Source organism: Podarcis vaucheri, assembly GCF_965113315.1.
Source record: "Podarcis vaucheri genome assembly, chromosome: 8".
Taxonomy (NCBI): domain Eukaryota; kingdom Metazoa; phylum Chordata; class Lepidosauria; order Squamata; family Lacertidae; genus Podarcis; species Podarcis vaucheri.
In genome coordinates, this window is record NC_138766.1 from 52889421 (window position 1) to 52911425 (window position 22005).

Sequence of the window (22005 nt, forward strand, 5' to 3'; positions counted from 1 at the left end):
AACTAGTTGAACACATTCATTCAGGTAATAACATGGGATTGCACTTCCCAGCATAATTTGTTATGAGCTGCAGCTGTATCTTATCCTTTCCTTGCTATTTTCACCCATTGTTCCAATGTAATTGTCCACAAAACTTTAACCCATCTGCTTGTTCCCTCTGCTGTAAGACATCAATTCTGCTTAGCCTCCTGGGCACATCTATCTATTTCTGTCCCTATCCTCTCAAGATAAAGATAAATACATCATATAATGCCTCACACACACACACTGCAGCTGTCTCTTGATTGTGAAGGTTTCTGAACATGTGCTTCTGCTGTTCAGACTGCTCTAATATGATTTGGAAGCAGTTCCACAGAGGAAATACATCTTCTGTTTCAGTAACGGTGTATTATGTGCCCATACATTTTGCAAACATACCTAAGAAGAAAAATAAGTAACTCTCTCTTGGAACACACACGGTGACCTAATCATTTTGTGCAATGTTGCTGTTGGGTTATGCTGTCCTGATGCTTGAGCAGTCTTTTTGTTACATTTGCCTGACTTGCAGCCCTTTGTAATTGACTCATTGCTTCCCAGTAAGCAACTAGATTCCAGTACAGAGCAGTGATACATAGAAATGATGGACATTTTTTATATAACCAGGGGGTGTTATGATTTCCAGCTACCATTTTTAGTCATGGGGTGCAATTGATTTTCTTTGGTTTGATATCTTGAGCATGATACTCGCAACCTCCCTTGGGTAGTAGAGATCTGAGATGAAGAAATCAACAACAGCTGGCTTCTTAGTGAAGTGGACTGGCTCATTCAAAGCTTCACCTTAAACCATAATCAAGATTTCCATTCAAGCAAAATGCCACAGAAAGTCATTCACTTGTGGTGTGTTACTTTAAGCACAGATGGGACTCAAATATACACCTGGGTGTATAGTGGAAAGCTCCACACATACCAAAAAGGACAGGCTTTTGTTATGGTGGTAAGTGCTTACCACAGACACCTGATTTTAAGTTGCTGAAGGAGCCAGAATTAACTTACTGCCAGTTCACATATAGTACAGTTTCTTAAACATGATACACCTTTTCCCTACAAATAGCCATGCTCAAGATGATGATGGTGATGATGAAAAATTCTATGTCACTTCTTCCAAGGATTAGAGGGCGGTTTACAATATATACAGTGGTGCCTCGCAAGACGAAATGAATTCGTTCCGTGAGTTTTTTCGTCTAGCGAATTTTTCGTCTTGCGAAGCACGGTGTCGGAAAAGTTTTGGAAAAGCTTCAAAAATCACCAAAAACCTCAAAAAAGGCTACCACACCGCATTCTATGAGTTGCTCCTCGAAGTCAAGTCGCAACTGTATTAACAGTGTTAAGAAAAAAGGAAACAAACTTGAAAAAAATGCAAGACGTTTTCGTCTTGCAAAGCAAGCCCATAGGGAAATTCGTCTTGCGAAGCAGCTCAAAAACCGCAAAACCCTTTTGTCTAGCGAGTTTTTCGTCTTGCGAGGCATTCGTCTTGCGGGGCACCACTGTAAACACAAAAATATAGAACATGGTAACAAACAAAAACGACACCACCACCCCTGAGTTTAAAATGTCAGATTGTTTAATTATCCAAAGGCCTGGGAGAAAAGGAATGTTTTTGCCTGGACCCTAAACATATGCAATGAAGGTGCCAAGATGAAAACAATCTATGCACATCTTCAAGTTCAAAGTAGTCCAGGCAGTAATGGATGGTGTGATGGGTCGCCAGTCTCACCTGACCTCCACATGGTCATACTGCTGCTGCTGCTTACTGGAAAACAAAGGGTACGGGGCAAGGCAGTCATAAGGTTGGCATGGCTCAAATACACCAACCATGCCAAGCCAGTGCTGTGTGTTTGCATCACACTAACATCACTGCTTCCCACCTCACCCTCTGACTTCTGCTATAACAGAATGTTATGCTCTCCTGTGTGCCTCCAAAAAACTCAGTTCAGAGGGATTGGGAGAACCCCCAGAAAGGCACATGGATGGGGGGGGATTATTCCACCTGACATTCTGCTTGAGCCATTGCCCACAGCACTATTTTGAATGCCTCCCAACTCTATAAAATAAAATACTACCTCTTCGTATAGTTCTGAAACTACATAGAGGGAGAGAGGGAGATTTCATGAAGCCAGGAAGATGGCAACGGAAATTAATGGGATGGAACAGGATTCTGTCTGATGGGATAAAGGAAAGTGGAAACTTCAGGAGGCATTAAGCCACGGACCACACAAAATGAACCAGGAAGAAAAGGGTGAAGGGGTCAGCATGGTGCGAATGGTAGAATGGCTCTGCTGGTACTTTGGCACTGCACCAACCTGACGCCTTGTCCCTTCTCTTCCCAGTAAGCAGCAATGACTCAACTGTCAGGAGATTAGCCATTCATTACCAGTTACTGACACACACCATTTGCAGCTGATAAAGATAGTGACAAAGCAATCCTGTCATGTGGATTTAGTGGTGTCCAGTTTGCAAGAATTTTGCCAAAATTACTCCTGGTTATTATGCCATTCTTTAACCACCTCTTCTGAAAAAGTGACTCAGGCGATAAGACTTCCTTAATCTTTGTCGCTGCTTCTCCTTTGTCTTCCTAGTTCAAGCACTTGAAGCCTGTAAAGAGAGAAGGATGTTTCTGTCAGGCAACATCTGATTTGTCAAGATCATTTTAACACACACTTTCAAACGTTCGCTCTCTCATACATCTGGAGTTGCATGTTTGGTATTTATCTTCCATATAATCTTTGGCACTTATGAAGCACTGGTGTGTTAGATTGTGTCGTGTCATCAAAGGCTTCCCATTCATTTCAGTGACAAGATGGATCTGAAATCGGTGACAAATCGGGAGAGTATCGGGGGGGGGCTATTAAACTGCTGGAGACTGAATGTGACGCTTTCCTTTAAATGAATTCTTTAAAAGAAACGCAACCAAGCCTTGTCTCTCCCTGCCCATCATATTTTGAAGTTTGTCACTAAAGCATTATGAACAGTGGCAGACCCATGGGCTCAAATCCCACTTCATTCAGTCATAGGTTGCATACACACCAATCCATTTGTACGCATCTCACTAGATAGTTTGGGGCAAGTGACTGCCTTGAGCAAATAGTGCCTGTTGAATTTGTTTGTCATGAAGCTATTGAAGGCAAAAGTACCACCCAGCCTCCCTCCCTCCTTCTACTGCAGTACCACAGCAGTAAAGATACTGCAGTGTACACTTTGGGGCTTTTATGATGCATAGATTGATGCATGAAACAATTAACTAAGAGAGAATGGAATTTTACATCCCCCCCCCCCGTCTTCATCATCATAATAGTGCTCCATATGATTATAGCAAGAATCCTTTCAAAAGGAATCCTTTGCTGGCATAGGTGGCTTGATTGAAATTAATGGAACTGTATAGGTTTACAGTCCTTGAGCATCTCACCTCTCAATTGCCAATATTCTTTACCAATCAATGCTTGCCTGGAGCATCAAACAAGTTATGAGAGCAAACATTTCCAAAATTAAATGGGAAATAGTGGGGACTGATGGGTTTGCTGTCTGTCTTCCTTAGTTTGTTACAGGCAGAAATAAAACAACTGCAGTTTCCCACCTTGTCCATACTTGCGAAAGCTACACTTGTTAAATGTGTGCCTATTGTGCATCGCTTAAAGTTTCTGCCAGGTAAAAATTGGCAACCATACCTCTGAGATCGTCCTTTAAAATACACAGTGCTCCTTACCAAGCATACAAATACATGCTGTAGGTCAGATCAGCATATTTCCAATTATATCTGGCGACGCATTTAAAGGTTAAAAAACCAATAGAAGTATTCCTAAGAAATGCAATTGGGGCCTGGAGGGAGATGTGTTCATCAGGAATATTTCTGACCACCATCCCTTCCCAGGAGGTTCAGCTTTCATTTTTAAAATTAAAGGAGGGTATGCAGCTAAGTCACAGTCAGGAATAGAACTGTTGATGTCAGTGGACTTAAACAATGACTAACAAGCCTCAGTCAGTAAAGCTGTATACACACCATACATTTGAAGTACGTTTCCCCACCCCAAGAATACTGGGAATGTTAAATGTGCTGCTAGGTCGGTGGTTCGAATCCCTGCGACGGTGTGAGCTCCCATTGCTCGGCCCCTGCTCCTGCCAACCTAGCAGTTCAATGTGCTGGGAATTATAGCTCTGCTGGGAAGCTACCATCCACAGGATCCTTTGGGGAGTGCTTTAAATATATGGTATGTATGTAGCCCAACTATGACTTAGTTGGTTACTATGCTATGGAGACATAAGAGGAAACATGCAGGGAGCATTAAACCCCATTTCTCTATATGAAGAAGTACAATTAAGTAGTTTTGAACATATTAGGTTACCCATATTTATGTTGTGTGTTTTGCAATGATTTCCCAACCCCTGAGATCTTCCCCTCACCACAACACTTTTGGCTATGGGCCTGGAAATGAGCTAGTCTCTCCCCCCGCCCCAATCAGATAAGTAACACTGACAATAAAATGAAAGGAATTTGTTGGTCTAAGCTGGCATTGCTTAACCTGATCACTGTTGGCTCCACTTTCCCTCCTAATGTGAGTCAGAGCTCACCAGAACCTGGCTCAAATTAATTGTGGTTACTTAGTCTTTTAGGTGGGAGGCAGGTGGCGCTGTGGGTTAAACTACAGAGCCTAGGGCTTGCTGATCAGAAGGTTGGTGGTTCGAATCCCCGCAACAGGGTGAGCTCCCGTTGCTCGGTCCCTGCTCCTGCCAACCTAGCAGTTCGAAAGCATGTGAAAGTGCAAGTAGATAAATACTATAGGTACCACTCTAGCGGGAAGGTAAACGGCATTTCCATGTGCTGCTCTGGTTTGCCAGAAGCAGCTTAGTCATGTGGGCCACATGACCTGGAAGCTGTACGTCGGCTCCCTTGGCCAGTAAAGCAAGATGAGCACCACAATCCCAGAGTTGTCCGCGACTGGACCTAATGGTCAGGGGTCCCTTTATCTTTACCCAGTCTTTTAGGCAAAGGACCACAGCTCGGTGGGAGAGCTTTTCATGCAGAAAGCCCCAGGTTCAATCCCTGGCATTACCAGGTAGGGCTGGGAGTGGCTCTTTGCCTGGAAAGGCACTGCCAGCCAGTGCAGACAGTACTGAGCTAGCTAGACCAGTAGTCTCACTTGGTAGAAGACAGCTTCCTATGTTCCTATTTTCAATGCCATAGCAGAGTCATGAAGCAGGCAGCTTCTGAGATGGGGACTTGACTCGGAAAGAATTCCAATCTAGTTTCAGGATTCAAACAAGGAAACACATTGACCAACATCACCCATGGCAACCTCATAGACATGAGTTGCATTACCTCTCCTTTCTCCCTCCACCAGCAATGACTTGATTTCATCATTTTCTGAGACATTTGTGAACCGTATGTAACAGAGGAGGGAGTGGATTCGCACCCACTGACCACTCGCAACAACTAAGTGTTGCTCCAAATCATATATATTTGTTGAATGTATTCAGGCCTTTATATCAGCACATGAATATCAGAAACAGAAAAAGTGGGTGCAGCCCAATGACATTGATCGTCCACAATTTTAAATTGTCTGAGTAGGGCTTAACAAGTTTCATTTCGGGATAGTTTCAGATGGACATTTATGTTACCAAGCTCTGCAAAGTTGCAACATGTGTGTGTAACACGGTACCTGCTCCTCCTCGCCACACATCTAAATGTTCAGAAGAATGTTTTCAGTAGTCTCTGGCAGGACAAGTTTCTAATAATTTCTGGCAATACATTTAAAGGTAACAGTCCACTGAAATACAGCCAGCTTTTTACAGCTGTGTTACTTGTAATGATAAAAGCACACCCTTTGGATGAGTAATTGAATACATGCTGGGCTACCATGCATACAACAAATATGGACTTTGGCACAGTAAACATCAAAGCTTCACTGAGCTTATGGCGCTAGGTATATTGGGCTATTAGTTCTCCAAATAGCCTTCACTGCTCATTTTTTTAAAAAATTGAGCTTAAGGAGGACAATAGAAAGGGCATACAGGTGGGAGATAAAATGTGAAAAATACTAAATAAAAGCACATACGCACAAGTGTTTCCATTATTGTGATTGTTGCCATCTTTATTACACTGCACCATTAATGTAAGTTATAATGTAAAATTCAACACACAGAACTGGGAAACAAGAGGCAGGGATAAACAGGGAGAGTATGTAATTGCTCCAGTTACATATACTCATGCTTACATACAGCAGCACATGGGAATTAGTGTATGTGCCTAATGCTTTGGTGCCAAGCAGGAAACACAAGTTCCTTCCCCTAACCAGCAGATGACGTCAGACATTATTTCTGGGCTACTGAAGACTTAACTGCTGCTCCTTCACTGTTTCTACAGCTGCTTCCATCTTCAGTGGAACAGACTGGTACAGGGTGGTTTAGGGGAAGCAGTTACACAAATGCACACACCTGCACATTTGTGCTTCTTTTTCATGGGCCATGCAGGTGAGTCTGAAGGAAGTTGTGAGTGCTGTTAATGTGGGGCAGAGAGCAGAAGAGATTCACACTGACAGGTTGAATGAATGACAATAGAAATGTAACATCTGGTTTAGTATCCTTTATGGAAATAGCCGCCCCATCGAAGACAAGTTATTTATTTCCCTCATGTGTGAGTAGAAAACATAAATTGGCTACAAAGTAACATTTTCTGTTCTGCATTACCAACCCTCAGCAAACAAATCACAAAATGGGTCCCTACATGTGTGGCTTGAACTCTGCTGTGAAACTGGTCAGATAGCAGCAATGAGACTCAAACACATTTCATCTCATGTGTGAAAAAATGCCTAAAGGTTACCAGAGTGTATATTGTCTTCCAGTCCATCACACCTCTGTGGATGCAGTGAAATACAGAAATGGCAATTCAAGGTGTTTTTCTTTAATTTTCATTCAATTTTTTTTCGTTCACCAACATGGTTCATTTCAAACCATGACGTCTTCTTAGAGGAGAGAAAGGGGTTAACTGGCTTTTGTGAATGGCGGCCAGTGGTGATCGAGGAGGGGGAGAAAGAAGCACACCCACTCCCCAATACTGTGTCAACATCTCGACATGGAGGCAGAGTTTTAGCCGAACAAGACAAAACAGAGGGCGAGTCGGCAAACAAAAGAGCCCAATGCGACCATGGATCCGTCGGAGATGAACGGGCAAAGCGGTGCGTTGGGCACCCAATCAACCGGGGCGCTTTCCTGTGTCTGCACGTCGGGAACCCATTCCTCTCCCCCGCCCCCCGGTCCCAGCGGAGAGTCGGAAGCCCAGGGAACAAAGCCCCCGTCTCCCTCCGAGGACTCTTCCAGCGGAAACAACGTGACATCATCGCGCACAGGACAATTCACCCCAATGCCAGGCAGGGAGTTCGAGGTTCGCCTTATAAAAGAAAGCGGCGTCCATTGAGGGATGGGTTGCTGGACTGGCTTCCGACGGGCTCCATGAGTGTCCTGTTCGCGGCCAATGCGCCCCCCCCGGGCCGGATTTAAGAGAATAAATCTGACGTCACCCGGTCCGAACATTCTCTATTATGACGCGCCGGCTCCTTCCCTCGCAGCCCCGCTTCCCTTCCTCCCCGCCGTCTGATCTCCCCCGCCGGCTAACAGCCCTTCGATCAGCCGCCTCCTTTCTTCGCCGATCTGCTTTGCCTCCTGCTCCGCTGCGCAGCCCAGCCCCAGGGCTGTCCTCATCCAACCTCTCCTCCCTTCCGTGCCGCCCATTCAAACCAGCCCTCCAGGCTCTTATCTCCTACACCCCAGATTTGTCCCTTGCCGCCCACGCCTCTCACGAATCTACCCGAGAGGGAGGGGTGGGGGTGGGCTCCCCGACGTCCCATTGGCTTCCTCCCTCGCCCTTACGCATCCCCTCAAACTCTCAGGCGGCCCAGCACTCCCCCTCCCCTCCCGTCGGCGAAGCCTCCCTCCTCCCCCTGCTCTGCTCCTCCTCGGCTTTTGCAATACGTCATCCTTTTGCTCAGCCGCTCTCCCCCCCCCCCCGCCCGCTCCCTTCTGCCGCCCAGTTCCTTCTCCTCCTCCCACCGCATCGCTCGGATGCTTTTTGGGCAAAGTGAATGGAACCCCCCGCGAAACTCAGGGCAAAGGGCTAGGTGAGGGCAGCGGCTTCACGGAGGCTTCACTTCCTCGCTGGGCATGCGCACAGGCTTGGCACATGCTCATTCCGGCCGCACGAGGGGCTCTGGGCATGTGCAGAAGCGAAATGGGTACATTCTGAAGCAGGGCACTTTCAGCTATGACACCTGCAGCATGTGCCAGGAGCTGCAGCAGCAGCAGCAACAGCAGCAGCAGCCTGTGCGCGGTGCATCTTTCTCTCTCCAGAGCGGTAAGCGGCAGCAGCAAGCAGTTCCGTCTCTGTGCGCCCCTCCTGCTTTGCACTGGGTTTCAGTGGGTGCATGGTGACCTTACAGAGTGTGCATTACCTCACAGGTAAATATCAGCTGATCCTCTGTGACAGCAGCAACAGCAAGAGCAGCAGGAGCAGGAGAAGCCAGCAACCCACAGAGCTTTTCTGGAGGTAGCAATTCATTCATTCCTTCACTCATCTGGTCCCTTATCTTATCCCTCCCCCTCGCCCCGCTTTTTATCCCTTTACTCCATTCACCAGTCAAAGGCTTTGCTAAGGATGCTGGAGTCTCCATTATGGATGGCTCTTTGCTCCGCAAAGAGTGGGTAACTGGGGGAGGGGGGGAGATGAATATTTCTCATCAAAAATCAGCAGCAAGCTTGGCAATGCACTGCAGTGTCAGTTCAAATGGCTTAGGAGGAATAACTTGGGGAGTGGGCAAGGGAGGGTGAGTCAGCCTGTTGCCAATTTGGAGATGCTGAGCTTTATCTCCTGGAGTGTGTGTGTGTGTGTGTGTGTGAGAGAGAGAGAGAGATGGAGAGAAGCTGAGAACTAGCTGCATTCGATGCCTGGTTGTTGATTCCTCTTTCCTATGTTGTATGAGAGAGCTAAGCGAGAGTTTGTCCTCTGCCAGAGAATAATAGTGGGGTCAAACCCTTTAGGGGTAAATGAAAAAGGAGAGATTGGAGTGTTGATAACTTGGGATGAGAAGGTCTGGCTACGCTTTTTGACAACATCAGGGGACCTTGTTGGCATCATGCATTTCATTCCAAGGCTTGCCAAGATACGCGTTGGATGTGCAGAGAGGGGGGTCTGTGTGTGCGGTGAGGAACTCAGGCAGTTTATATGTACAGGCCTATGATGACATCATCTCTTTGACTTTTGCTACACTTCAGTCTTTTGGAGGCTGGCTCTTTTCTTATTATTTGCGAGCCTATAGTTCAGACGGTATTCCCGACTAAGGTTTTATACCTACGGTGTGTTCCATTTTATGAGTTTGATACAATTATATTGCACTCCAGCTCAGACTTATATAAACCCAGTGTGTGCAGTCATGAGCCTGTGAATTGTAACATTGTGATTGTATTGTTTTTGGCTATCATACCTGTGGTAGTATTTACTAGCTCTGTGACCTGATTTTAACACAAATTATTCAATAGTGGTGATGCGGTGGGAAGTCCCAGCTTCCCTTATATAAAATAACCCGTGTAAAGAACGGTTTATCTTTGACAATGCCTTATTTCTATTTATATCTTTTGCTCACTTACCTGCGCATTCACAAACTTCAGCCTCTTGTAATGGATATTCTAGCTGCTGCATGGTGGGTTTCTTTCCCAGAAATAGTACACTTTCTCCCTCAGTACTAGTTTAATATGCTTCAAAAATATGGTTAAAGGCACTATGATCTGATGCACTTCATAAATATGTATTGGAACAGAACCAGTTAACTAGTGTTTATGGCATTTTATGCACTACTTAAAGAGCCTTGTGGGAATAAATGTCACCAAATAAATTCCAAACCCCTTCGGTGGCCAATGAAGTTTTGCAAGATTTGTGAAAATAAGGTTGATGTGATCTTGATAGGAAATCCAACTTCGTGGCTCAGAGCTTTAAAAAACATTGGTCCTTCTTTATCGTTGCATTTTTATTGTACTTGCGAGCCCTCAAAATAATTTTACAATCCATACACACACACACACACACACACACACACACACACACACCTCTAAAGGCATATGTAGTACAAGCCTATGTTTACTCAGGAGTAAGTCCCACAGTACTTAGTAAAGCTTGTTACCTAGTAAGTATGTTTAGAACTGCAGCCTGAGCTTTTAACCCTTTCCTTTTTCAGCAATCTAACATTAGGTATTGTAAATTTAAACCAAATTCTGGACATATCACATTATTTACAGTAATAGACAAACCCAGTAGAGATATCAATTGTACTTGTGAAACATAGCATGCTGCTTTTTAGTGTAACAGGGACAGAAATATGTGAATCATTTTGGAACAGTACATATTTTAGCTTGTTGCAGAAAAGAAAATAGAGTTTGAGGTAATCCTAAACATGTCCACTCAGATGTAAATTCCAATGAATCCCAGGCAAGTGTGTTTTGGATTGCAGTCTTAGCACATGTAACCCATGCGCATGTAAACCCCGTTTAGCACATGTAAACCCCGTTAAACACAGTGGGACTTAATTATCATTTTACTTCTGAATAAACATGTATAGGAATGCACAGTAAGTTTATTTATTGTTTCAAGAGCTTTCAAAGAAAAGAACATACTTCATTATATGCCTACAAAAGTTTATGCTGCACAAATTAGTTATACTCAATTGTCAAAGGTGACTTCAACTAAGAATCACTGTTTTGCAAAGTTTTTGCTTCAGAAGTCTATTGATTGGTTCAAACTCTTTTTGCCACAGGTATTGATGACATTCCCACAACAAATTGTGCCATATTGACTTAAGTATACAGTATTCATATTAGAGCTCAGAAAGCCAACCTTTTGACTCAGCAACATAACATTGTTTTGCCTTTTTCAAATTTATTTGGTGTTTATGTACATTACAGTTTAACAATATGCACAATTATTTACAATCTAACAACAATTCCACCTATCAATATCTCTTCTGACCGTGGAATCCCACTGCAAATTTCCAACATGTAGTCAATATTCATAGTAAATGCTCTAAAAACCTCATGAATTCATTACATTTAAATACAGTTTCTTTATTCTGTTTTGTGGTTCATTTTTATTAATAAGTTGTAAATGAATCCATTGCTTTTTATGTATAGAAGAATGTAAGAAAAAAATGAACGGAAAATAGCAATTGTGTTACATCTCGTCAAACAAGTGTAATGTTGACTAAAGTGTTGTTTGTGAGTAGGATGACTAGGTGCAATTCAGGATAGTTTGTATTGAAGAAGTAACTGCAGCAAGAACAGTTTTACTTACTCCTATGTTAACATGGCATGGCAAGTTTTAATTCCTGAATCTCCAAGATTGTTTTACAGGTACAGGAACTATACATTTTATTACCTTTGTTGTTACCTTTGTTGTACTTGTGTACTATTTACCTTTTTAAAGTACCTATTTCTTGCAACTGTTTACAAATGAACACATGATATATAGGCACCTTGTTAAATCTGACTTATTTTGTAAACTGTGTCTGGTCTTAGAGTTGTGACTTACTGTCTAAAGATCCTTCCAAATGTTGGGTTTTTCACCAAGTATAGTAAAAGCCCAGTAACTTGAACAGGAAGTATCTCAAAGGATATATCTATACTCTAGTTTTAAAGGTCATTATTCATCCTTCTCCCTAAATCTTGAAAATCTATTGTTAGGACAAGATTTGGGCGGGGATTTGACAGAGATTTTTGGCACCTTCATTAAATTACAGTTCACAGGATTTTTTTGAGGAAGTCTTTATAGTTAAATGGAAGTACTAGTGATATGTTAGAGATACAGAGAAGCTTGCAGCTGATTGTTATTTTAGCGTACAGATTTGGTACCATTACAGAAGCCAGTTTGTTTGTTTTTTTTGCCAACTTCTCAGTGTGCTGGCCAGATTCTCATAGCCCATTTGTGATCATAGCAGAGATCAGTAGGAGGGTCACCAGCATCCCTGTATGGCTTGTGGTTTATTAGGTCTGTTTATTTAATGCACCTGTCTCAAAGTGCCCAGAGCTTGAGATGTCCAATGATGGGAGAAGTTGCACCTGTTGAGTTGTGTTGTGATAGGCATCTATTAAAGGCAGAGAACCAAAACGGTGGCAACCTTATTTTGTCCTGTTTGCCCATCAGATGTTACTTTCGTGAGTAGGTATTTTGTAGATATGGGTGTGGAAACTACAAAATAAATCCATAATAAAACCATTGAATAAATCAGTTAAAAGCAAATCAACAGTCAAAGCACATTTCCAGTATTGTGGACATTTACAATTGTATTGAATTCTGTATTGAAACAGAGGCTTAATAGAAGACTTAAATAATTCATAAGAAATATGTTTTTTCCCCCTACTTCAGTAATTAAAATTAGGATGATTTATTCATCACTTATGCTAGTGTACTTCAAGCACATTTAACAGGGCTTCAGCAAAATATATAATCAACAGCATGATTCTAGGCATTTCTACTCAGAAGTAAGTTCCACAGAGTTCTATGCACCTTACTTCTAAGCAGTGTTATTTTTCTAGAAAAAGAAGTGCTGAAACTCACCATGAATGCCTCCCTTGTTCTCTTAAAATGGCAATGGCGAGTTCCGTCTGGAAAAAGGCCTGCTTCTAGGTAAGTACAGTGGTACCTCAAGTTAAGAACTTAATTCATTCTGGAGGCCCATTCTTAACCTGAAACTGTTCTTAACCTGAGGTATCACTTTAGCTAATGGGGCTTCCCGCTGCTGCCGCGCTACCACCACGCGATTTCTGTTCTCATCCTGAAGCAAAGTTCTTAACCCGAGGTACTATTTCTGGGTTAGTGGAGTCTGTAACCTGAAGCATCTGTAACCTGAAGTGTCTGTAAGCTGAGGTACCACTGTATGTATAAGATTGTAGCCTTACTGACCTTCATAAGGTGTCTGTTGTTAGTAGTATAAATTTTTATCCTGGCTTTCTTCAAGTGTATTCACAATACTAAAATCAACAAAATCACATAACAACTACAGCTACAACCCATAGTTAATAACACAAAAAGCAGACTGAAACGAAAAAGTAGAAGCAAAGCAGTTAATGACAGTTCTGAGACTATTCTATTAAATGGTTCCAGCATTCAAAATAATGAACACAGTTTTTATTATTACTGATTTCAGTAACATTTCACATGTTGCTGGATCAGTGCCCTTCTTTCCGGGACCCTGGCTTAATCTGAAGTGACACATTCCCAAGAGACAACTTTGGGCTTGTCACTCAGTCAACGGGAAGCTGTATTCAGTCCTGCATATTTATTTGTGTGTGATACCTTTGTTTGCAAAGACACAATTTATTGTCTTCCCTCTTTGTATTTATAGGAGTACATTCACTACATCTTAGGTGTGCAAATCCATATTTAAAGTTTGGTGTAAGTTTGTGGTGTTTGCTCTTCTGTGGAGCAAGAAAGGAAATTAGAGGCGGCTTCTCATAAAGGTAGAGGTCTTCACAAAGACAAATAAGCCTTCCTTTAAAATATGTCATATTTGAAAGCTGTGCGATTTATCTTCTGCTTTGTTTCTTCTTGTGAATGAGCAAACTTACAACTTTAGAGCTGACTTTTCTGGAACAGCTTCTTGTTTCAGCTGATTAAACTCTGCGCTCGTAATTTTGTGGTGTAAGCATAGCTTGCACACTCTTTATTAACAATCAGCTGCTTTAACTCCACTGCCAAGCATAGCATGGTAAATCCTAATAACTATGTTTGGAATGCCTGCGCTTTTTATTAATTATGTAGGTTCCCACCCACTCAGCATAACTGCAAAGTATATGCATTTGTGGGATTTTGCATAGCAATTACTTGTGACATGAGACTTAACCACTCATTATAGCGGGCTCAGGACTAACTGTGCAGGGTGCAGCTTGAGGGCCATGGCTTATCCGTTAGCAGAGAATCATGGCCCTGAGTCACCAGTTCCATGATTGGAGTCTTCTCAGCATAATATAGTCATACCTCATGTTATGTTTGCTTCATGTTAGGTTTTTTCAGGTTGTGTCCCGCGGCGACCCAGAAGTACCGGAAAGGGTTACTTCTGGGTTTTGCTGCTCGCGCATGCACAGAAGCCCTAATTCACACTTCGCGCATGCACACAAGCGCCGAATCACGCCACACAGATACGGTGCTTCAGGTTGCGGGCTTTTCATGTTGCGAACAGGCCTCCGGAAGGGATCCCGTTCGCAACCAGAGGTGCCACTGTGCTGGTGTGCATTTGAGGATTGCTTCAGGACCTTTGTATCTAAGTGGATCAATTACTCCTTTCACAATAATCCCAGAGAATTCAGACCATCGATCAGTGAGAATTTTGGTGATGGAAACTAATGAAATGGGGTAATCTGCACAAATAACAGATAGCCATTGAGAAGACTAGTGGGGGAAGGGTACATTGCTAATCTTACCATATATCTCAGCTCCAAATATACCGTAAACACCCATCAGGAACCTCAGCTGCTTAACTCCAGCAATTGGTGCTGCAAGCACAAGGTACCCCACACAGGTAAGCAAGGGAGGAAAGGACCACCATGGTTGAGGAGCCCCTGTTCAGAGCATTACTCCTGCCAATCCTAATCCCAACCCTTTACATATCTTCCAATCCTTTCTGTGATACATCAAAACCGTGTGTTGGCTAAAGAACCGAGACTCAATAGGTTGAAGCAGTATTTCCCACACAGAGGCAGAATAGACCATAATTGCTGTATAACATAGAATCATAGAGTTGGAAGGGACTTTTAGGATCAGCTATTCCAACCTCTTGCAGTTCAGGAATATGCAATTGTCCCATCAAACCTGTAACCTTGGCATTATCAGCACCATGCTCTAACCAACTGAACTATCCAGGCATGTACAATGGTAGCTCGGGTTACAGATGCTTCAGGTTACAGACTCTGCTAACCCAGAAATAGTACCTTGGGTTAAGAACTTTGCTTCAGGATGAGAACAGAAATTGCGCAGTGGTGGCGGTGGCAACGGGAGGCCCCATTAGCTAAAGTGGTACCTCAGGTTAAGAACAGTTTCAGGTTAAGAACGGACCTCCAGAACGAATTAAGTTCTTAACCTGAGGTACCACTGCCTTCACCTTGTGCTTCATGTTCTCTCTAACTTGTTGTATGGAGTAGTTACTTTTCACTACCGCAAGCAAAGGCTGATATGTGGATAACAGGGCTGCCATAGCTTTTATTGCCCCTGTTCCTTTGTCTTGATGAGCAACCCAAGGCAAAGGAATGATGCCCATGAACATTTTCCTGGCATGGAGATAATTGAAGGGAAAATGTTTCCCAACTACATTTGTGTGTGTCGGGTAGTTAAAGGTCCAGTGAAAGGATGGAGCACCTGTGGCCCTCCAGATATTGATGGACTACAGCTCCCATGATCTCTAACCATTGGCCACACTGGGTGAGAGTGATGGGAGTTGGAGTCCAACTACATGTGAAGGACCACCGGTTCCTCATCCCTGGCATAGCAGTGGAAGCAGGACACATGGTAGCAGCCTTAGTGGAAAATCCTTCTTCAGAGCATTCAGTTGGACTGTGTGACTGATTTCTTCCAACCCTCTGCTTCCATGTGCCTGTCCTGGGCTGTGTGATATGGCACCCATGTCTTACCTCTTTCACCATGACTCCTAGCACTTTGTCTGCTGTTTTATTGCTTCTCTCTCTTGCCTTGCCGCACATTGTTAGTATGATAACCTCAACCACTAAGCAGCTGTAATATTCTATAGTCTTGCATTGGTTCTACTTATGAACTAATGAATGTAGGGCCTCATATATAGCTCCTAACAGTACAATACATGGGAAAGAAATCCCAAAATTATCAAAGGCAATCTCACACTATAGCTCATGTGAGATTAACCTATGCACAGCCACTCGCTAATGAAGTTACACCCCCACTGTAGTAACTGTTCTCCATAACCACATAAGGGAAAGTAAATGCTGGCTTGACTCTTTTTATTGACCCTCCTTGTATCTTAACAGCTGTTGAACATAGACATTTAATAAGTGAATATTTTCTCGTTACTTATTTGCATGCTGGGAAAAGTTTCACTTCCTTAATTATTGCATGTCAGGTTCCTGGTTATATGGCCATGTGGGGGCCATAGTAGGGCTGGTTCAATTCCAGTTGGTGGGGCTAGCCCCAATACATTTTGCAGCCTGAAGCAGAGGACAAGGTGATGCTCCCATTCCGCATACAGAAGTCCATTAGACTGGCAGTTGAAGGTTACTTCAACACTGGTCGTGAAATAGTGACCCTCATGGAGCCTGAGGACAACAGGTTGCCTTAGGAGGTGCAGAACAGGCTGTGTGGCTCAGTCTTCCAATAAAGGGGAGTGCTGCACCCCAGTATCTTCTACCTGAAGCATTTGACTCACTCTACCCAATAATGGGGCTGGCCCTTAGGTCATTCCTCAATAGTCATTCAGAAGTAAGGGATATTACCACACTGCCATCTGTGAACATCAACATCCAAATGGCAGCCATAGTTGTGGAGATTGAACTACATTTTTCTGCTAGCCAGTCTCTCCCTCAAGCCCTCTAGCTAGCACCAAGTCTGATATTGAACTTCCTTTCTGCCTCTCTGATGAATAAGTCCCATGTCACAGTTTGAGCAATGGTTGACTTCTGGAGGGATCTAAGCAAGGAATAATCCACTTGTTTGTCTTCCTTTCTTCAGTTAACTATTTAAACATAACCCAAGAGCTGACAGAAGACCTTTGCCTCCACCCCAGAATCATCCAGTAGACTTTTGAAAAAATGTTTATTATTTTTACATAGCTGCCACTCCTTATTAGTAGGTGAGTGTATAATTTTACTGTCCGTCCACTGAAGCCCACTCCTAGAGTATCGCCCAAGGCTATCTAAGTACCAGTGTGGAACTGAAAGATAATCTCAGAGCATGCAGGATGATGAAGAAGTTGGGAGCTGGAGGGAAATCCATAGCAAGATTCGGGGATTTTTATTTTTATTTTTTGCTTGGTATTGCCGTGGGCTTAGAGTTCTTCTCTTACAAGGTTTAAAAACAAATCTGAAGTGAACAAATACATTGAATCTCTTGATGCCAACAAATTTTGGCTTAGTTTTATATAAAATAGTAACAGCAATTAAAATGTGATGTGACAGCAGTTTCTAGGAAATGATTTTTAACTGAGGAGTTGCATAATGGGGGTGCTGCTGACATGTTGAGAATTAACCTATGGAAGAAAACATTTTAGCATTTAACGTTTTAGTAAGAAAACATTACTCAGGGATTTAAAGTGTCTACAGGCAAATCTGATCCTTACTGTACAACTTTAGGGCATATAAGTCCACGTTCATCTGAGTGTAAGCAGCATTCCCACAGAGCTGTGGATGAATTAGGTGTTTTCATATGCAGTGCTAAACCAGAGGTCAGGGGTGCTGGAAGAGCAACAGCAGGGATCATTCTATTGACAGTCAGCTAACCAAGGGGCGGGATTGCCTAGCAATCTGTCAGATCAGCATGAGCCTTGTTGAGGTAAATCGAGCTCAGATTGACAGTGTTGGTCTGAAGGAGTTTTCACTTTATGTGTGGCTGTAATTCTACCTGATCTCGCTACAAAGCCTGAACTAAGAAAGAAAAAACATTTTTGTTTATTTCTCCTCATGTAGTTTGCACAGTAAATTATCAGTTACTTTTCTCTCTGGACATTGAGTTCTTTATGTGAGTCTGCTAACCAGGGAAGGTATGATAAGAGATGCCAAGCAACAATAAGAGGAATCACAAAGGATGCATCTTTTCTTAACACTGATGCTAAATCAACACCAAGGAGATACCCGGTACATGTAACACCACTTTGGGCCCACACAGCAATACCTCAAAGTCATGAAGAGGCAGCTGCACTTGTCTTAACTGTCAGGTTAAAAGTTGCCATGGCTGAAGACTGCCAGATTATCACATCTTCCAACGTGAAGGACTTGTGGGGAAAATACACTCTGCATGTGCTTAGAGACACTCATCTTTATTTCAACTTCATATGTTCTGGTTCTGAACCATGGTTCAAATCAAGCTCTGCATACCTGTCTCTCATTACCGTATTGACTAGACTATATGCTAACATGAAGAAATTTAGAAATTTTAAAATTTGAATTGTTCACAGCAATGAAAAATATTAAGTTGCAATTGGGGGCAAATGAATAAATTATCTTTGTTGGAGCAACAGAATTATCTAAAAAACCAGTAACTCACCAACAGCAAATATATCTTCCCTTGGTGTAATGTGGTTTTTCTTCTTCCCCATTCTGATGCTCAAGAGAATTATGTTAACTGGTGGAATGCCAAAGTGAAAAACTTTTAGTCTTATCAAGCTGTAACAAGCAAGAACTGACAGGCATCATTTGAGATCTATCCTGTGGAAAAGATCACTCTGTCTCACCTTATACCAGGGGCGGGGAACATTTTTGGCCCAGCAGTCCAGATCTCCTCACCCCGCGGGCTAAATATGGGAGGTAGGCACATTCCCCACATATTGCAACTGCTGAGCACCCTTTTCACCCAAATATGACACTACTGTCCCCAGTTAGCATCCTCAGTTAGTCATAAGGTTTTGTTTTGCTTGTTTCTGCTGCTTGCTTTGTCAGGTAAATATTTTCCATTGTGGACCCTGAAATGAAGTATGTCTTCTCATAGACTGATGTGCATTTCTACATCTTTCTTTTCCTTTGAAATATTCCTTGTGTGTGTCAGTGTGTGATCATGTGATGCAGAACAAGATGGTGAGATGGATGTTGGCTGCCTGTCAAAGTCCATCATGTTTTGGCAGTTACGCTTCAGTAAAAAGGCTCAACCAACTTGTTCCTGGGCAGATTGCCATCCAAACAGAAGGACATAAATGGAGACAGCCAACAGGCCACATATGCATGTCATGTTAGGCATGTACGTCTGCATATTAATAATCTAGAGAGCTTTCGTTTAAAGTAAAGAAGGGCTGCGCTCTGAACTGAGAGATTGACCTTTTAAAAAGTAAGATCCAAGCTAGGTTTTGAATTACGAATATGCACTGCCATGAAATGGATGCTATTCTTCTTGGGTTTTGTTATGCACATCTGGGGTAGTAAAAAGTATAAGGAAGCTTTGCATCCCATTAACTCTTGATGCAACAGTGAGGCATCAATTTGAAAAATGTCATTCGTTTAAATATATGTTCTGTGTCTTACCATCGTTAAATTTTTGAGGCTGATCAAAAACCTTGAATCCCATTACTCATGCCATGTGATCAGACACCTGATTTTCAATTAACTACAGAATGAATGATTGCAGAAAGTTGTACAAAAATGGGATGCCATTTCTCCATAAAGCTGTAAAGGCTGCTGCTATATTCTTTTCCCCCATATGTTCTGCAGCTGGAATGCCTGTTTGTCAGCCATCAGCAAAGTACCAAGGTTCCAAGGCATAAAAAGATAAAAGGTAAAGGACGGTTAAGTCCAGCCAAAGGCGACTATGGGGTTGCGGTGCTTATCTCGCTTCCAGGCTGAGGGAGCCGGCGTTTGTCCACAGCTTTCCAAGTCATGTGGCCAGCATGACTAGACTGTTTCTGGCACAACAGACCACCATGACGGAAAACAGAGCACACAGAAACACCATTTCTCTCTCTCTCTCCCCACCCCCCACCGCGGTACCTGTTTATCTACTTGCTTTTGAACTGCTAGTTTGGCAGGAGCTGGCACAGAGCAACGGGAGCTCAACCCCTAAATGAGGATTTGAACTGCTGACCACCTGATCGGCAAGCCCAAGATGCTCAGTGGTTTAGACCACAGCGCCACCCACGTCCAAGGTATACAGTATATGTGAAGCGCCCCAATACCTTTTTATTTAAGCCAGTTTGGAAGAGGCAGTTTAGAGCAGGAAGCATGGGTCATTTCATATTTAACACAATAATTTGACTCAGTATCTCTATGCCAGCATTGGGCTGCAGGAAGAGCACATGAGAGCTGAAGTGTGTATTATATTAGAACATTGGCCCCACTGCTCTGTCCATTATTAGACCACTTAAAATGGTCAATCTTGAAGTGGGATAAATTTCAGGCCAATTTATTTGGAAACTTGTCCAGTTGGCCTGTAATGGGAATGTAGGCAAGCAGCAGGCAAGATGGTCAGTCAAGCAGGTATGCTAGCTTGTAGGCTGGGAGGGAAGCAGGTAGATAGGCAGCAACAGCTGGGCCAAGACTGGAAAACCACAGCAATGACAAGAGTCTGGCTGTTGCCTAGGCCTAACCTAGAAGTATTATTCCTTGTTCGCCTGGGAGTGCGGATGGGACCAAGCTGAGATTAGGAGAAAAGTAATTATCTCTAGAGAACAAAAAGGGAGGCTTCAGGTGTGAAACCCAGCTGATTTGTGGCAGAGCTTGGAATAGCATAGTGGCTAAGAGACTGAGTTGCAGATCAGAAAGCCCCTGGTTGAAATCTCATTTCTGCCATGAAATCACAGAGTGCCTTTTGGCAAGTCACTCTCCCCCAGTAACTACATCTGTAACATGGGGATAACAATACTGATCCACTTTGCAGGATTGTTGTAACAAGATCACGATGTGACATTCTTTGAATACTCAGAGGTGATATATAAATGTTAAGTATTATAATAAGGCATGGTGCCACTACAGAACTCAGTACAATTACAAAGGTAAAGGACCCCTGACATTTAAGTCCAGTTGCGGGTGACTCTGGGGTTGCGGTGCTCATCTCGCTTTACTGGCTGAGGGAGCCAACATTTGTCCGCAGACAGTTTTTCCCGGTCATGTGACCAGCATGACTAAGCTGCTTCTGGCAAAAGCAGAGCAGTGCACGGAAACGCCTTTTACCTTCACACCAGCGCGGTACCTATTTATCTACTTGCGCTTTGAAATGCTTTCAAAATGCTAGGTTGGCAGGAGCTGGGACCAAACAACAGGAGCTCACCCCATCGTGAGGATTCAAATCACCGACCTTCCGATTGGCAAGCCCAAGGCTCAGTGGTTTACACCACAGCACCACCCACATCCTACACAGGCGTCAGTACGATTACCAGCCTTCAGTTTAGATGGCTTTGAAGGGCCAGCAATGCTAACTTGATATCTAGTAGGTGTCTATTGTCAAACCATGAAGAAAAGTCTTCATTTCAATGGGCTTCCGTACAGTTTCCACCTCTGGCTTCCCAAATAAAACTCTTGTTATTATAAATATAGTTATTCTTACTTACAATATTTTTAAAACTGTCCATTACCATTTGGGTGGTAAGCAGAAGAAGAAATTAAAACCATAAAATATGCAATGCAACAGCATGAACATAAAATCAGAAACCACCAAGCCCCAACTAGAAAGCCTATCCAGAAATACATTGCAGTCAGTGGTATAAAATATCACTAAGAGGTCAAAGAAGATTAACAAATTGAACTCCCCCATCCCACTCTCAGCAAATGTGACAAAGGCAGTTTTCTTTCCAAGTAGTGGTCTGAAGCCCAGTTGAAATAGGTTTTGAAAATCAGTGACAGCCGAGATAGCCTGGTGTTGACTAGTGACTGTCTACTCAAATGCACAGTCGAGGAAGATGTTAGCATCCATCTGACCTATAGCTGTTTACTTCTGGATACAGCTTAGACTTCAACAGTAACCGTCTAATTACTGTGTCTTTTAAGGATTTTAGTGCCACTCCTTTTTCAAGAAGGAATTAGTTTTGTGAAGATGTAGCCAGGAAACGCTGAGGCTGTTGTACAGAATTTGCATCAATTAGTTCTAAATACAAAAATATTATTGCAAATATCACTCTTTATCTGTTTCGGCATACTGCTACATGTTTGCTTCAGTTGTAAAGAGTGTTCTTCTAATTTCTGCTGTGCTGTGAACATCGTGTTATGATTGCTGTTTGCATTTGCATTTAAACAAATTTGATTTAAGATGAGGGCGGGTGGGATGATCTTTCCTTGCTCTATTTGGAG

The 22005-nt window shown here is 42.9% G+C and overlaps 1 protein-coding gene and 1 long non-coding RNA gene across 20 annotated transcripts in view; one reads left to right on the forward strand and one right to left on the reverse strand.

Annotated features, from left to right (window-relative positions):
• The first annotated feature begins 7602 nt into the window (after positions 1-7602).
• Positions 7603-22005, forward strand: part of DTNA (dystrobrevin alpha) — a 199308-nt gene continuing 184905 nt past the window's right edge. For 13 of the 19 annotated variants that reach the window (XM_082234780.1, XM_082234769.1, XM_082234787.1 and 10 more), the window contains exons 1-2: positions 7603-8377; positions 8482-8569. In XM_082234780.1, the coding sequence (XP_082090906.1) occupies positions 8188-8377; positions 8482-8569 (278 nt within the window). In that variant the 5' untranslated portion in view covers positions 7603-8187. The other 6 variants (XM_082234785.1, XM_082234775.1, XM_082234781.1 and 3 more) reach the window with 6 other exon arrangements.
• The window catches only part of LOC309539084, a 94341-nt gene continuing 83529 nt past the window's right edge, over positions 11194-22005 (reverse strand). Inside the window, exon 3 of the long non-coding RNA XR_014222680.1 lies at positions 11194-12253. This is a non-coding gene — a long non-coding RNA (uncharacterized lncRNA). The remainder of the gene's footprint in view (positions 12254-22005) is intronic.